Genomic DNA, 18,905 nt, shown 5'->3' with positions numbered 1-18,905 from the left:
TTGTTCAGGTATCTTGTCATATCTTGTTTATTCTCGAAATTCTGGATCATTTTCAAGTTTTTGCTCCGCGCAATTCACGATCATAAGGCGATTCTGGTGGACAAACGGCTTCAGTTCTTGCGTCAATTTGAAGTTGTAAGGATGTAAGCTATCGCCAAACGCTTGAGAATGACGTGTGAGAGACTGATTGGGGTCTTCTTCAATTGATGTGCAAGGGGCAGCAATATTCTCGACACTACGGGCACTTTTTTGTCTCACTGGCTCGGAAACCTTTTGTTCTGTGTCTGTGGGTTTAAATTTTTCCCTTACGTGCTCAATTGTTGATTTGACAGGACCATAAATTGAATGTAGCGCTCGACTTATTCTTGGATCGTATATCTCTGCATGATGAAATGCATGAAACCTTATTGAAGAAAAATGTCAAAATAGCGGAAAAATATGGCGTCATTTGTGGTCCCTATCGATCTACTTTTGTGGCGTCCCTATTGAAAAACTCGTTAGGTATTATTTTCATCGACTACCTCGATAATGGCAAAACAATCACTAAAGAATTTAGCGTTACTAGATTGATTGAACTTCGAGATTAATGTTAACTCAAATTGTCAGTTGAAAGACTTTTCAACAAATGTGGTACACCTGAGATATTGCTTAAGGTAGCTTAATTTAATGAAGCAAATATCGTAAAACTTTACATAGTTTGGTCATCAAGTCTACACCTCGCAGATTTATAATCGTTATCAGTGCTGAAATGCGAATAGTAACTGAAGACTCAATGTTTGGTTCAGTTTCGGTGTTACGCATGCCTTGGGCAGTGTCTGGCTTCTTTGATTTTTATGAACAGCAGTCTGTTATTGGTTTTCATATAACAATGTTACACCATTTACTTAAATTGCAAAACAGGGAAGCTTACATTCTAAAATCTCTATTATTGTTCTACTGTGTCAAACCCATAACAGCAAATACATTTCAATTTAAATGTGCTAAGGAAACTCACCACATATTCTTACACAAAATATCTGTAGAAGTGACCGAATGAACTGAATATCTTTAAAATACTTTCTACCGTAATTTACCCAAAACCAAAAACTTTTCCCGAAAGTAAAATGAAATGTATGCTGTGAATTCAACACGGCCACACGTTGGCCTATAAAGTGCGCTTTATTTATGCCATGTAAAAAATGCAAATTGATTTTACGACAGTTATTTGCTTTTGCACAACTTCACAATGCCTACAAGTCCTTCCGCAAATACACAACGCGTTTGAGTGTACATATGTATGTACACATATTTATAAATTTTATGCACGTAGGCGCAGGCATGGTGTTTTCACATTTCACTTCAGAGTTATCGAAACAAATATCACACTCACATGTGTGAGCGTATGTGTGCGTTCGCAAATTTAAGTATTTCGGTGCTTAATGCAAGCCTTTGCTTTTATACAGGTACTACAGTGCGTGACAAAATAAATGCTGAATAATATTGAGTTTTTACACCCTGAGCATGGTTTGTTAAGTTTGGTAGGAAATTCTTTAGAACAAAACATCGGAGACACTAATATATAACGTATATATATAAATGATCAGCATGATGAGCTGAAACGAATATGTACGCGAAAAAATCCTTCGATATTTTATATATTTCTCATCGGAGGGCTGCCCTTTTGGGGAAAATGCCGATAACGGACCACTGTAGAAAAGAGGGGTCATAGACAAACTGTTCGATCAAAAGCGAATCCTTTTAAAGAAATTGTTTTCATTTGACGAGGTAACTTTATCAAAATTTTCACGAATTAGTATTTAAAATTAAGCTACAATCTCCGAAGAAATTATTCATTTTGGATAACTATCACACATAGCTACCGTACAAACTGATCGATCAAATCCATGTCCTTCTATTGCCAAATTTTTTATTTGACAAGATATCTTTACGAAACGATATCTTTCGCCACTGACTCTTGCTCATAGTCATACTAGAAGAATATGATTGAATATGAATATGAATATGATTATAACGGACTACCATAAAATACAGCTGTCATACAAACTGAACGATCGGAATCAAGCTCTTGTTTGGAAAACTATTATCATCGATATCTGACAAAATATTATCCAAAGCATCATTACAATCTACATTCTCCGATGAAATTGTTCAGATTAAACCACTTTAGCTTAAAGGGGCTATATAAATTGACAGTAAAAAATCAGGAAAAAAAAAAGTTCTGTGCTATAAGAAACGTGCCTCTGAAAGGAATTATAGCTTTGATGAAACAGAAGTTATAATATCTAATTTTTAATTATAATTGTAAAATAATATCCCTTTGTGTGGTGTTTGTCCTTTTTTGAATTTTTGAATAAAAACGAAAAATACTTGCTTCCGCTTTGTTTTTGAAAAAAAATACAAGTTGTAAAAATTGTGTGATATCTGCGTACTTATTGAGTATTGAATTGTTCGTATAAAAAAAACAAAAAAACTAAACAGAAGTGCCAACATATTTTCGCACAGCAGACATACTTGTCTACAAAAGTAATATAGCAAGTGGAGTATGATAAAAAATATATTTTGTTTTACTATATTAAATTTTACACGTTTATTGAGATATAATAAGGATCTAACTTACTTGCATATAACATACACATATATGTATATTTTCACATACACATGCTCAGGCTTAAAATGTAAATTTCTTTATTTCATTTCATTGTGCATTTTTATTTACATATTATCTTTCAGATTTTCATCGAATTTCCTGCCTCTTTGTTACTGACATCAATGTTCCGGAAATTGTTGATTTTCGCGATAATGTCACGTTATCCTGCAGTTATGATATGAGCGGACATACGCTGAATTCCGTAAAATGGTACAAGGATAAGCAGGAATTTTTCAGGTAAGCGATTGTGATATGTAAATGTTGAAAATATATACAAAATGGCAGAAAATGCCGTAAATTATTGCAGCATTTAAATTTTCTCAGCTGCCACCCATCACGTATACGTAACTAAACTTGACGGTAATCTGTTAAATTGTGTAAACTCTTTTATAGATGTGCTGATACAAGTGCATATACATATTTATAAGCTTACTATACCTCCTGCTAGTGCGTAATTCAACTGGAAATACACGCACACATGGGAAGTATGGTAGCAATGCAATTATCATATTGGTGGGCAGCAGCAGCAATATCTGCGATCTGCAATCTATCCACTAAAACTCGTTTGTGCCGAATTTCAAAATTATTTTCCTCTATAACATGCGTTAATTTCTATTTCACACACTAACATACAATTGCTTTGGCTCGCGAATTGTAGCAAAAATAAGCATTTCCGAATTCATCCAAACCGGCTTAGTGGATAGATAGATATTAATCTTCAATTATCATCGTGATAGGTTTTTACATTTGACGTTAGAAATTTATTCGTCAACGCATAAACACGTCGCCTCACGGAAACCTATCAAACTGATTGAATGAGACCTTGGATTGTAGTTTCTTATTGCCGTCATTTGTTGTAGAACTAAATTTTACATGTTTCATTGCACCATACCAACAGACTTTTTAATGACTTCTTTCAAATGTAATTCAATGACGAAATGATGAAGTCAAAGGCAGTCTAGGTCTGGTATCCCAATATCTAGCGTTACTGATTCTACTTTGCCAAGTTTCTGAAAGCAGGGTCTTAGGGGAAGATGTTCTGTGCTGACCATTGCAATGTTGCTTACCTCCCATAGCTAAAATTCGAAGCTTTCTGGTCGGTCCGCCATTAACACTAAGTCCATTGCTCCAAGCAACTTTTAAAGAGGGAACTGCATTGCGAAGTGCCTAGAAGCGGATCAAGTTGTCTTCTTATTCATTAGTTATTCCAGTATGACTGAGTACCCAGACGATGTTCACAGAGTTTTGTACTGAAAGTTTAAGTAATGGCGCTGCGTATAGACAGATATTTAGTTTGAAGTTGACTTCTCATTATTTTGGCTGTCGATACATTTTGTCGGGTCACAAGATCGAGTATTATGACATGATCGTAATAACGCTTACATTTGGCTCCAAAGAAAACTTTGAATAGATTGGTTAAAAGCATTGTAATTCGTTTGGAGATGTATTCGGTGGAAAATGTTGGTACACTTAAATTGGCATTTAGGCTCCTAGACCCAATTTTTGTTAGAAACTCCGAATTAAAAAATTTCAAGAGCTTAACCAAGTAGTGGTTAAAATCAAAAGAAGTGACTAAAAAGTGAAGTATCTATTTATACTCTTGCAAGCTGTTGCTACAGACTTTAATAATTTTGTTCACCTAACGGTTATACCTATTACCTAAACCTAATCAAGATAGATATAGGTTTATAAACAATATATAAATGGTCAGGATATCGAGAAAAGATGAAATCCGGGTGACTGTATATCGGTCCGTCAATTCGTACGTCCTTACATGTAATACCTATCATCAAGAGATACTGCCTTCCTGAAGTAAAGCAATATGAATACCTCTATGTCTTCTCCTAAGGGGCTCATTGTTGAGGGTAAGTCCCTACTCTCTCTATCTTCGCATTTGATGACGGGTCATCCCACGATTACTGGATAGGAATCCCAGCCGAAGACGGTATCACCTCATTCGTTGCATCCTCAATTCCAGAGTAGACCATGTCAATTTGGAATCCTTACGCAACATCTCTCCCGCTCAGTCGGTCGCTTGCAAAAGGAGTAATGTTTCCGCGCACATGGTACCACGTACTGATGATGTGGTATGTGGAATTTTCGAAGTTCGTCTATGAGTCTGAAGAATGGCTTGTGGATTATCATTTCTCCAAATGCGACAATTTTATTTATAAGCGTACAATGAGTACGTTAGAAGTGCGTTTCACCGCTGAACATGATTTTTTTTCAACTTAAGGATTGGTCTCCATCCGTTTTGGGCCCATTCACCAACCGTTTGAAAGGTATAATGGTCGTTTGGCTATTAATTATGAAATGTCAAAAAAACTGAATATGAACCAAGTAAAGTAAAGCCAAAATTAAACTACAAATTAACCTTAAATGAAAGCTAAATATATATTTTAGCTTATCTCTTTCCAACAAAATCTAATTTTAAATGCTTTTATACCTGTACCACATCAATGCTATGCTGTGCTTGCTATTTGCAGTTTACCTCCGATGTATCAAAAGCAGACCTGGTTGCATTGGGTCAGACATTTCTCATTAGCAATTTGAGAAACTAAATTTGAAAGCACAGAAATATGTATGCACATTGTAAAATAAGTATGCATTTGATTTGATGTGAATGATACAAGACTTGTCCATTATATTTCAGTGCGTAGTTAACATGCCACTGTCTGTACCTGCATATGTACTTATGTATCTATACCGATATGAAATCTGGACATGGCAGACCTATAATAGACACTGGTTTCTAACCAATACGCACATTTGAGTATGCGCATAATAAACGTATGTAGATATGTGTGTGTACCTACCGAGTTATGAATTTTCTGAATGATTAGAAAGGAACTGAGACGATGTTGTGTTCTCCGTACGTGTATGTGGGTTATGATTACATTTAGATTTTCAAATTCCATCGCCAATATGCTGATGTATGTATAGTATATATTTTGCTCAGCTATTCCGTTTAATTATATTTAATTGCCCAAAATTCCAACTATGTATTTCTCTAGAGCAGAGTGGTTCTGTAAACATATGTGTTTCAGTTGATCCCAAATCAATGTATGGTTATACATTTTAGATTCAATAATTTCATATGTGCGAATGTGTGTGTTCTACCAGAATGATGGATAATAACATTTACATGATAACTTACCTTTTTTACAAAAAATTTGTATAACTTCATTTGAATCGCCAGAAATCGAAATTTAAACCATTTTAAAAAGTGAAAAGTACATGTAGTGTATTGAATTTACAAAAGAGAGAAAGAAATAATGTGTTTAGTTTTGGTGTTCCATTTGTCCAAACAAATAATATATAAATTGTAAACTGAAAAAATTTAGGACAAAGTGGTATAATAATATATTATTATTTAGTGGCTGAATATGGAACAAATCTTTAAATTGCAAACATCGAATGCAATAAAGGTTTACTTTTCAAGAACAAGTCGAAAAAAAATTAGAAGTCGAATTCTATGCAACTCAAATCCTTTTCGGTCAGAGATATTTAAAAAGTACTTGCATTGAACCAGAAAACCCGAAGACCCTTCATACCTTTACCACAACGCGACATAATTTGACATTGAACACATATTCTTTAAATGTGTGCGGTAACAACGGAACCGCACCACCATAGAAGAGCTAATTGCCTCAATAAAAAGCGGGACCTGGACGCAGGTGCGCGGGTATGAAGCTCTCAATGAGAGCCTTAGATGGGGAGTGTTCAGTGCCCTGTAGGTGGCACATACTCTTGTTTAGATGACAGCCTTGCTGATGCGAAAGGCATTATCCATTTTAGATATGACAGATATTTCCTATCTACAAGAGATGAATCATTTATGAAGATATCCCTATAAAAATTAACACAAAAAGTGAACCTTATATATATTAAATCAAACCTTAATGGTCGAAATAGGATCATGATTCAAAATAAAGGCCCAGGGATGCCAAATAAAGGTCATCAGTACATGATCGCTCTCTACATGGATGCAAAAATACAAGCCTGACCAACTCTGATGCACCACGAATGCCACTTAACGCCAGAAAATTTAACGTTTTTTTTGTTTTTTTCTATTTTTATTTTTATTTTGAAGAAATAAGAAGCTTGTCTCAGGCTAATGCTACACATAGTCCTTTTTCTTTAAAACATCCGCCTGTCTCAGGTTTCATTCAATTATAATATATGGCTGATCATTCTATACGATATATTAAAAGCTAATAAAAGTCAACTTTAACTGAATTCCAGTATCACAATCACTTCATGTGTGTTAAAAACTTTAATTTTCACTGAACTACTGTAGGTGTACAAAAATTCTTTTTTTGAACTTTCAGATACTCGCCAATGATGCATCCGGTGTATATGAAATTTCCCGTCCCTGGCGTTCAAGTGCAAGATGGCAAGTACTTCTGCAACGAATCCACGTGTCGGGTAGATTTAAGTTTAGTCGGCGCCAAATCAACGGGCACATACGAATGCGAGGTATCTGGCGATGCGCCACACTTCAAGTTGGCGGCAAAAGGAGACAACATGACCGTGGCAGGTAAGATTCCGTACGCATATTCTGCTCCAACGCCCCTCAAACCAAGCACAGACACATAAGTTGAGAGAAATTGTATCGACAACTAACGATTGCAAATAAGTAGCAAAATCAGCACGAAAATTCACGCAACTGCGTGTTGTTAGCGATACTGTTTGTTTTTTTTTTTTCTTTAGAAAGTTGCACCAGTGCGATATCCACTTGTGCACGAACTACTATTCAACGTCATGCCACTTTCAATTTTTGTAACCGTCTCACCTTTTTCGCACTCGCAGCGCTGCCTCAGAGCGACCCGCTGATCGAAAGCTTCAATTCAATGTACCGCATGGAGGAACTGTTGAGCGCCACCTGCACCTCGGACTATTCAAGTTTGCCCACGCGACTGACATGGTTCATCAACGCTGAACAGGTGAGTAGGGTTGCCCTCAAATGCACGCACTTAAAGACATGCCTTGTAAAATATTAATATCCAACGGAACTATATCGGTGATTTGATTTTAACGTTTTCTATTATTTCGCGCCAAAAAATACCATACTTTCCTTTTACTATTTCCACCTCATATTAACGAATTGTATCGTGGCGGTGTTATAAATTGATATTTCTATTTTATTTCTTATTGTTCTCGCTCCTTGTCGCACCGTACAGGCTTCGCTGGGCGAGCTTCAACCCAGCATTGACACCAGCATTCCGGCGCACGATTATGTCCTGCGACGCCAAAAGCTTCAGGTGCGCTTTTATTTGAGCGGACCACGCTTCTATCATGCTGGAAAAAATCTGGAATTGAAGTGCGTGGCGGAAATTGAAAATTTCCCGGAACTGAAGCGTGAAACTTCATTGACTGCGGCAATCACACACTACGACAATTTGAACAATCAGATGCTGATACATGCCGGCAGTGGAGCGAGTGGTGCTGCGCCCGGTAAGTATCTTAAATGCGAGTATACTAAGAGTGGCTTTTGTTAAAGTGGCATAACGGAAGGGAAATATAATGTGACAGCGACAACATAATCGTACAGACGTTTCAGGATTTTCAATGCTTATGTGTGTTTACTTAATTGTAATCGTTCGATACTATTGTGATGTATCGGAGTTGCGGGAAGCATCGACCTGATGTTAACCACTTTTGGCATTACGAGATATCATAACCAGAAAAATATATAGCTGAGTTTTTTGACATATTGACCAACAAAGTGCACGTCAAAATTGAAAGTCTTCATATTTGGTATTTGGGATAGGGGTCAATATGTTCGGTATTTGGGGATTTAAAAATTAATTGCCCAATCTCAACAATATACTAATTGAGATGGCATATTTAAGACACAACTGGTATTTGGGATAAGTATTATTTCCATAACGTCATGAGGTGTCTATTTATAAAAGAAAAAATTAAAGAAATAGATTGTTTTCGAAGGTAGGCGTGGTTTTTATCCGATTTCGGTAAAAACCACTAACAGAGTGATATATGCATTCCTGGGTAATATTACGACCCATTTGGTAGAAATCGGCTAATATTTTAAGTGTCATTATTTACACTAACTGTAAAATTTGATGACGCTTACTTATTGATTTACCAAATTATTGTATTTTAAATAGTTTTCCTCCGATTTCTCCCATTAGACACAAAGTTTGACATTTTTGAGGGTATGCATACTCAGAACGTCTTTATATACGAGCACTATTTGCATTGTTTACAGTGACTTAAAATATTCTTCTCCACCAAAAAATTGAATTGAATTTCGAACATTTTCGAGCGATTATTTTTTAGAACTTACGACGTGGGTTAACTCAGCAAAAGTGCACCGATGAACTTAACTCAACTTTTGACGATGACGCGCCATCAAGGACCAGTGGTTATCGATGGTAGGGTGAATTCAATCGAGGTTGTAGATCCCTCTAGCACGAATTTCAGGAAGTTTTTCCAAAATCAGTTGTTGAAAATATTGTTTACGTTGGATGCCATACAATTTGGCATTCTTTCAAAGTTTTTGTCGATTGGTTGTAAGAAATGTTAAAAAAGATAATAGTCGCAATACGTCTATCACATTGCTACGGATGAAAATTCGTAAATTTACGCGCACGATTCCAGGTAGCTACAATCGACTCACCTTAACAGAATAAGCGAATCCAACTAAAGTTGTTCATGTGCGAAACACTTCCACTTCCCATAGCACTTTTAGGAAAAACTAGATAATTCGCAATCATACCACTGAAACATCGCAGAGAAGTGTGTTCTGAGTAGTATACAATCATTTGTTTGCAAGTTTCATTTCAAGAAAGCAGAAAAACCAAACATCGAGTACGGATTACACAACAACAATCTGCATTTTCAGCGCTCAATACATGAATTTTATGAGTCGCTCTTTCTATAGTTCTGACATGGTATAAACGATTCCTTTTTATTTCCGTTCGTAAAAGAACTAAAGGGCCACGTTTTCGACACCTGAAGAGGCCATTGATGCGTTCAAGAGGCTTCTTTTAGACATATCTCAATCATAGTGAAAAAATACTCCTTAGTAGGCAGGCACATCTCTTCTTTTTAGGCATGTTTGATCACAGAAATGTTATAATGTATTGTTTCATTCTGTTGTCCCCTACTTCCTTTCTTACCATAGGAATACCAAGGTCTTTATGGATATTTTCATTACGCATCTACTAAGACGAAGGCGTGAATGCCATACATCTAAATCGGTCACTGTATAAAAGCTCTTTGTTGTCTAGGCCAAGTGTAGAGTTTGAATTAAAAGACAATACAAATTTGAAGATATTATGTTCCTGCAAGTTATTTCCGCCGTTTTTTTTTTTTTTTTTTTTTTTTTTTTTTTTTTNTTTTGTTTTTAGTAAATTTAAGGCTTTATTGTATAAAACGGGTCGAAAAGTGTTTTCCCTTATTCCCTCAAAAAGCAATGCTGAATTAACACCGAAATGCTTTATGATCCACTGTTTTTCTGTTTTTTTTGTAAAGTAACACAAGTTAGCAAGCAACTTCAATCATATAGATGGTAGTAGTAGAGTAATAGTATTATCTATGTATGTGTCAGCCTCAGTAGAGCGTGTACAGGTCCTCAGCTGCACTTTCAAGTCAATATTATTATTATTAGCTGTTGGAAAATCTGCTGTATATATCATGTATAGAGTTGGATCTAAAATACTGCTCTGTGGTACACCAGCTCTTATCTGTCGTTCATCAGAGATGAAATCTCCTACTTTAACCATAAGTTGTCTCTTTTATATACCCTGAACAGGGTATACTAAGTTTGCCGAGAAGTTTGTAATACCCAGAAGGAATAAATGATCAGTTGAGCTGAACAGATGTCCGTCTGTCTGTCTGTCCGTCTGTCTGCAGATGTGTATATATGCAAACTAGTCTCTCAGTTTTTAAAATATCGTTTTGAAATTTGGAATAATCTTCTCTTCAAGAAGCTACTTATTTGTCGCAACTGCCGATATCGGACCATTATAACATATAGCTGCCATACAAGGTAATAATATAATCTCCGAAAAAATTGTTCAGATCGGATTACTATAGCATGTAGCTTCCATGCAAACTGAACACATAGTTAAAAGAAATGCACCTGTGAAGGGTATATTAGCTTTGGTGCAGACGAATTTAACGTTTTATCTTGTTAAATCAGACTCCAATGTTTTATATAATTCTAAAAGTAGACTTTCTTATATCTTATATGAAAGGCCTTATTGCCACACCTTATGAAACGCGTGAGCCACGTCTATAAATAATGCTGAACAGTACCTGTGTTAAAATGATTTTCTTAATTCGTTAGAAATTCCATTTACTTGCTCTATCATGCTATGTTTTTCACAAAACCCAAATCGGTGCGTTGGTATTATATTATTTTCGTGGAAGAAAGAAAACATCTTTGATAGTACTACTTTTTCAAATATATCAGAAAGTCAGTGTAGAAGACTGATTGGTCTATATGAAGACAACTGTCTTAAATCATTTCTACAGCAATATTTGGTACCTCAATTAGCATTTTTGTGGTAATTTTGTCTTATTCCACCCAAATCTCACATAGGCAAGTTGGAGCTGAGTAGTGGCTTCGTGGACACTTGGCCTTTCCAAAGGCGATTTTACTTGCTTGAATTTGGACACATCTTCCTTATATACTCGTATATTTCAGTGTTTAATTCTTTCTCGTGTTTAAGCACTTTTTTTTTAATTTACGTACAGCAGATTTAATTTGAAGCGTGGAAGGAGAGTGATTTGTATGCCATTCTATGGAGAATATTTTGAAGAACAATAAAATGAGTTTCGCTAGTACAATTTATTTTTGTTCCGAATCTCGAAATAAACAAGCCAACCTACGTATTTCTATGTATATTTTTCCAAGCATTACCATACCTATATATATATATCTTTTAGAGTTTGGAGATACTCCTCAAGTTTCGTACAAATATTTGGATACTTTATAGCTCTCACAGAAGAAATTTCTATACTTTTAAATCTAAAAATTTGGATTAGTACCTTAAGTCTATAAAATGTGTATTTTCACCATTATCTCTTTCCAGGCATTCATCGACGCATTCCTGCTAGTAAAGTTATACCCATTTTGTTTGTGATATGTTTAATGTTTAGCAGCATGCTACTATCTTTATGATCTGTCTGCGATATATTTGCAACCAGCAAACGACAAAAAATCACCAAGAGACGGCAAATGGAACTGGCGAAGCAAACAACAACTGTTTCGATTTGGCAACAGAGCCAAGCAGCGACGAGAGCAACCATGACTGCGTCCACTATATCACATTAGTTAGTTAGATGTAACCAATTATGATGTAAATATAATGAAAAAAAGGGGGAAAGGTAACCTATAAAAATACAAACTACTAAACATAATATAAATTTAAATTAAAAATCACCAAAACTGATAAAGACGCTGGAAAATATATACCTAAGTAAGCGGATTATATAACTGAAATAATAAGGAAGTGATGTGCATTTCATTATGATTAATAACTCATTGTGGAAGAGGATTTTTATTAAATCAATGATACTCGTACCTTAGTATAAGTTCTCAAAGGTTGAATGGTATTAAGTTGAACGCCAACTTGTGTTAGAAAGCGCTTACTGAGTTACCCATCGCATGTGTGCACTCAAAGTGCGCCTGCGCCATGCCAGTGCATTAATAATATTCGAAATTATTTTAAAAGTAAGTTTTTACAATTGCTTTGAGGCGGATTTGCGATTTTTTTACATAAGATTTCCACCTATTTTGGGAAACACGAATGCATTCAGGTAAGGCAGCAGCACTAAGATATTGACTATTGTACTTAGTCGTCAGATAACCCAATACTTATATGTAACTACACAATTAAGAAAATTTATAAACACATACTCACATACATACATGCATATATATTTTTCTAAAAGCAATAATTATTGTTAATAAGTAAGTAAATGTATATAAATTACAGAGGTTTGATAGTATAATTTCTAATTTCTTTTATTATATTTATATGTATATATATATATTTTTTTTTATTTTAAACACTTCTACATTACAAGGGTCCGATAAAATAAATTCAATTTATTCCTCTTTTAGTTCTGTAAACTTTATAAAGCAATATTCCATTTTTGAACCCATATGAAAAGTACGTCTTCTAGATTTTTGCAAAATATGCTAGGCCTTCGTGGAAGAAATATTCGAGCGAGTTTTTTCAAAACAAGCAATACAGTGAATAGGGCAGCTGTTCGGGGTTCACCAATTCAAATAATTATGGTATGAGTCGTTGAGATATCATAACGAAAAAGCTCCCATTCTCGTCGAATGGATCCGATTTTTTCATTAATTCAGCTTAGAATTGGTCAAAACATCAAAATTAGTAGCTCTGTGATAGTGTTGTTTTTGATCAGATTGTCAAAACAGATAACGCATTGTGAACCCCAAAAACGTTGACCAACACTTTACGCGCTGTTCACTGCTTCGAATGTTCCTTGGTCCCTGTACCAGTGAAATCATGCAGACATTCATTCGGATTTAGCTAAAATAAGTTTCACGCTTGTCTAACAAGAACCAAATGTAAGTGTCTGCATTCGCCCTAAAATTATTTTACTAGATAAGCTGAAAAGTTGAGATATTGTTTTAGTTGTTGTTGTAACGGTTATCTAATCGCCGTTAGTGTGGTAAGGTTCAGCTAAGTTGCCATCGAGGTCATCCAACGGTAGGCCACGAAACGTGGTTCTGCGATTTAGCCGGACCATAGGGTGAAAAGTGTCAGATGTGTAGGCTTAGCGAGGCATGTAAAGAGATGTTTAGTGTTATGCAGGAACTCGTTGCTGGCTTTGTTTGATACATCAGTGTCGATTCTGGATAAGTAGGAGTTTCATCTGTTTCAACGTTACCGGAGAGTTTGTCATCAGTGTGACAACGCCTTGTAGCAGTGTTGCTCCATATTCTCCTGGCTTTTGCTGGCATTGAGTTCAACTAGAGCCCGTTTGCTCCGTATGTAACGAAAATTGGTTTTGAAAATTATGTCGAAAATTGAAGTAATATTTTTATTCAGAAATCGGTTATTTCAAGTTTCACTCAAAGACATTTCAATCTCAGCTTTATAGACGTTAAAAAATCACCTTCGCACTCTCATATTTAATTGGAAAATTAGACTTTAATTAATGATATCTCCAAATTTGTGTCTTCACTTTTACTTTTACTGTTTTAGTGCCCAACTTCGTTGAGGATGCTCCTTAATTTGTTTGGAAAATTTGAGTGGTTATATTTTGTAGAGAAATGAAATAATTCTGTTTTTTGTTTTTTTTTTTTTTGTAGTTTTCTTAATTTATTAATCATATCTATTTAATTCAGAATTATAATAATATATATACGTACATACAGGAGTATATGAACATTTTTGTTTTATAATTTAACTCAGAATCATAATTCGCTAAATCTTTTAAATCAAAGCATATAAAGCATTTCTCCAAACGTTAACAAATGTTACCCAATATTTAGACTTAAAACCAAATTCTATATTCGTGTTTAATTGTGCACCGAAAATTTCACAAAATGTATACTCACCCATACACACACAAATTCACCGTATTAATGCAAATTTCATAAGCAAAATATAAAAACAAAATAATTTTGCACCAGAAATTCAAAAATTTAATAGTTTGTAAAATTAACAAAAAAAGATATGAGGGTTAGATAGAAAACTCTGTAGCTGAAAGCTGCTTTGCTTTCTGCTGACAACACTTGACATTTTATAAGCTCTGTTTAATAAAGCTAGTACGTCGTACAGATTTATTTTCATATCTCATGCAAATAAAGTTGCTCAGCGGTAACATACTTTTAAGAGCAGAAATTTAAGTAAAATATCTTTTTTAGCTTCGAATTATAAAAAATTAATCGGCTTAATATTTAAAAATAAATGATTACATTTACTTTATCTTTAATGTCATTGCAAAGGGTTTTCTATCTAATCGCACCCAAAATTATATAAAATATGTAAAGTTAACTATAATATTTAAAAATTCTGGTTCACCAACGAACTGTTGTAAATATAAAATTTTAAAAACATAACTCTAGAAATACTTTAATTCATAAGTAAACGGTAAAATTTAATAAGAAGAAGACACACTCTACCAATGTTAACTTACGGCAATGAAATGTTGAAATGAATTTTAGGCAACATAAAACTGAAAGAAGCGCAAAAAATGTATCAGTGGTGCAATTATACATATTTAAAAATAGAACGAAAAAATTATAGAAGTAAATACCAAAATTACCAAATAAAAACTAAGCTACTAAGAGAACTATGAAATTGAAAAATACCAAATCTGTAAAATAATCTTTAGGCTAATAAATCTAAGTTATAAAAAAAGGTGAAAATGAATTAAATTCAAACACAAAATGCCAAACGTACTAAATAAGAGTAAAATCCACAGTTTCAAGGGCCTAATATACCGAATGAACTAACGTGAAGGTAGAAAGAACAAACTCGGCAAAAAGCAATGCAAACGATAGCGAGAATTAAAGCTGCGTTGGGTTGTTTGTCTGTTTCAGAAAGACATGTGGATATAAATTATTAAGTAAAAAAAGAATCACATAATTATAGTTATAAGATTATTGTTAAATGCTAATTTTCTTTGAAGTACTATTCAATTTTAATTTTGTTAATATTTTTTCCAGATGTAAAATATTAATTAAGAAAAGTGAAAATAAACGAAAAACTGAAACTAACAAACTATTTGTCTCTCATTTATCCAATTAATTAAGCGACTTCGTTTTATTTGCACGTCCCCAATTATGAAGAAGTGACTACAAAAAAGAATTTAGTACTTTTTCCATAAAAACATTTCTTTAAAAATTATACGCAGTGAAAGTTATGCTTCAAAAAATATCACATGTACCAAGCTTTCTTACAATTGAATTATATTTATATTCCGTGTTGCTCATATGACATGGTGTACTATGTGAATTCTGTACGTTTGATATCTGATATATGTATATTCATAGCATCATTTTTGTTTGATTCTGGAAAAAAAATTTCCACACGATCACTGAAACTTGAGGGGACGTTTGAAAAACAAAAGAACTTGTCAAATGACGTAGAGTGTCCGTCATATAATCACATTTATGTACACCAAATCCGGCAGGGAAGCTCCAAACATCGTTTAATAACTCTGCGAAATGTAAAAACTATTAAAGCTAACAAATGGTATTTTCAATTAAAATACCGTTACCTAGACTTACCAAGTTGATACTTAAATTGAGCAACTTCCACATGATTAGAGCTAAACATTTACGCGAAATTGATTAATTAGATTGATAATAAATGAGTGCTCGCAAAACTCTTGGAATCTTTGTTTACTATAAAGTTCTTTCTGGCTCCAAGGTGCCCAGAAAATTGCTGCTATGAATGACAACGTGAAAAAAGTCCATGAACTGCGGAATATATGGATATCTAATAGCAATGTTAGCAATATGTTTGAGTCGACCATATGTATTTTACTTGAAATTTAAGGCTGTCGGCATGGGGATGCCACATTTTATCACTCCGAACAGCAAGCGAATCACTTAAAAACTTTACATTGTTTAATCAAGCTCAATGCAAAAGCTTTTCTGTTATTTCGTAACAATAGATGAAATATTGATCGACTGTATCCATCAGAAACAGAGGAACAAAAAACTGCTTTGAAGAAAATTAAAATTATGCTAACGACCGAGAAAGTGTAAAACCCTAAGCCGGTACCACATTCACAACAAAACTTGGTAGATCCTATAATATATATACAAATATATGTAACATATATGAAAATTAGGGTGGGTCAAAAAACCTATATCTCTTTTCGCTTGGTCTCTAAAAAATTTTTTGATAGACAAGAAAAGCTCCACAAGGATCAGTTATTAATTATAACGTGAAGGTTCTCCGCCTAACGGCTGGAAAACGTTTGCCTCACTTCCAACTACTTAAAAAATATTTCGTTTCAAAGTTTTATAGAAAATTGCAGACCCCTTAAAATGATCTCTTTAGTGTTTTGTTTATTTAATTTTAAAACGATATAGTATCAACAGTTGAAGTTTGAGTATTTTAAGGCATTTCTTTCGAAAAAGCAAAATATACTAAAAATACAATTTTAAAACAAATTAAGCAATTAAGGAAGTGCTAAGTTCGGGTGGAACCGAACATTTTATACGTTAGCAACTTGCAGGAATCAAAGCTACCGAAATACCTTAAAGTGTAAAACGTCAACCAGAGCATCAGAAAGCAAGCAATTATATATGTACATATACAACTCAGGTATTGATTGTCAAATTCAGCATATGGTAAAAAAAACGAAATCAGTATATGTAGAAAACATTTCGTGGTTCTCGAACTTTTAGATGAAACCCACAGAACCTTCAAATTTAATTTGGAGTGTTTATTATCATTTAAAAGAACATTCTTCCTCCTCTTATTTTAAAGACTTCCTCTTCAAAATGTTGCCCGCGGCTTTGTCTTAGATGATCTATCCGTTGAGTCCAATTTTCGAAAACTCGTTCGAGCGAGGACTAGGTCAAATTTTCGCCAAATTTTATCGACTTAAAGCACAAAGATACAGTGTAATGAGTGAAATACACTCAGAAATTCTTATTGAGATAACTCACATAGTGGCTGATAAGTAAGATAATTCAAAACTTTTGAGGGATAAGAGAAGTATTAACCGGATTCAGCCCATTTTTAGCACACAGACATACTACTGTCAGAAAAGCATTCTCTCTGAATTTCAATTATACATCTCACACATTGCCAATATTTTCAGTCAGAAGTCAACTATAATTATCGGGGTCTATGAATTCAGTACCTAGGTGCTTGCACAGTTTTTATTGGATTTATTTTTGGTTAAAAGGTGTCACACACAAAATACATTAATCGTGCAAAGTTTTTCAGGTTATATTAATTGCTTCTTGATTTAGTGACTTGCTTCTTTGATCTGCAAACGGAATGAATCAAGTGGTATTTAAAATTGTGCTATATGGGAAGTAGGCGTGGTTGCAGTTCGATTTCGTCCATTTTCACCATGTGACATAAGAATGCAAGAGGTATTTCATGTACTAAGTTGTTTCGAAATCGGTTAGTCGGGTCCCGAGATATGGAATTTCACCCAAAAGTGGGCGGTATCACACATAGTTTAATTTTCATGCCGATTTGCTGGTAAGATTTAATATCTCTGGCGTAATTACCTATTCATTTATCGGGCTTTTAATCGTTTTTAGCATTACCTTAAAAAGGGAGTGAGCGAGTTTATCCTCCGATTTCATCCGGTTTCACGCTGTCGCTAGAAATACTTACAAGATTTGTAATCAACAAATTTTGTTGTCGTAGCTTAAGTGGTTTAGGAGATATGTTTAAATGTTTATTAAAGAGGGTTGTTGTTGTAAGTAACTATTTTCATATGGCACTAATTTCCTTATAAAACTAGGATTTTTCAGTTTTATAATATTCTTTTTCATTAAATTTTATTCCAGTTGGTATCACCGATGACATAACCATTCATAATCATCATAATCATATAAAATATTCATGGACTCAGTGTCATTTTCACTCCTGCATCTAAGAATAATTCGACAGCGAATATCAAATCATGACATTATTTCTAACGTCAAAAATAGATTACACTGACATTACCCACACCTTCAATAATTGCCATCGTCGCTGGCTTAATGCAAGAAGTCGTTAATTACGAACAATCCTTATTTCATAATTCTTTATTCCTTCCTATACCTAATACGCCATCATTTATAACTTAGCACTTAGCAGTTGTATTGAAATGTATAATATTCAAACTTCTTCATACGTATAGTAGCGTAAAGAATTGTATAGACAAATACATTGTCTCCAAATTGGCGTGCGAGTTCATTATTCTCTGGGGAGCATTTGCTTTTTTTCTGCATTGAGTAAATTAGAATGGTATCCCTTTTATAATATCTTTATACGCTTGATGTCGTTAGGTACATCTTTTTGTATTCTTGTACCTTTACACTCAAAACTAGTTAGATCAAAATATCTTGCATCATTTTCAAATCTTGATAATATTTTTCTCACCGCTCTAGTGCAGAATTCTCGCCATAAGATTAGTTTTTACGTTAGCAGTGACCTTTCCTTGGACATCAATCGTACAGTTAGATGCAGCTTTTCCATTAAAGCACCAAACATTCCAAATACATACTCTACTAAAGGCCTTAAAATGTATTTTTCAGGCTTGCCGGTAAAGTTTGGAG

The 18,905-nt window shown here is 34.2% G+C and overlaps 1 protein-coding gene across 1 annotated transcript in view; it reads left to right on the top strand.

Moving 5' to 3' along the window:
- LOC108965983 overlaps positions 1-12,534 on the top strand; it is a 28,834-nt gene extending 16,300 nt beyond the window's left edge. The window contains exons 2-6 of the mRNA XM_018928673.1: positions 2,731-2,884; positions 6,979-7,187; positions 7,460-7,593; positions 7,831-8,104; positions 11,713-12,534. Coding sequence (XP_018784218.1) covers positions 2,731-2,884; positions 6,979-7,187; positions 7,460-7,593; positions 7,831-8,104; positions 11,713-11,801 — 860 coding nt within the window. The 3' untranslated portion in view covers positions 11,802-12,534. The remainder of the gene's footprint in view (positions 1-2,730; positions 2,885-6,978; positions 7,188-7,459; positions 7,594-7,830; positions 8,105-11,712) is intronic.
- Positions 12,535-18,905: the final 6,371 nt, after the last annotated feature.

Source organism: Bactrocera latifrons, unplaced genomic scaffold (genome assembly GCF_001853355.1).
Source record: "Bactrocera latifrons isolate USDA-ARS-PBARC rearing strain unplaced genomic scaffold, ASM185335v1 scaffold_152, whole genome shotgun sequence".
NCBI classification, from domain to species: domain Eukaryota; kingdom Metazoa; phylum Arthropoda; class Insecta; order Diptera; family Tephritidae; genus Bactrocera; species Bactrocera latifrons.
The sequence above is the reverse complement of the archived record's forward strand: the minus strand, read 5'-3'. Positions and strand labels throughout refer to the sequence as shown.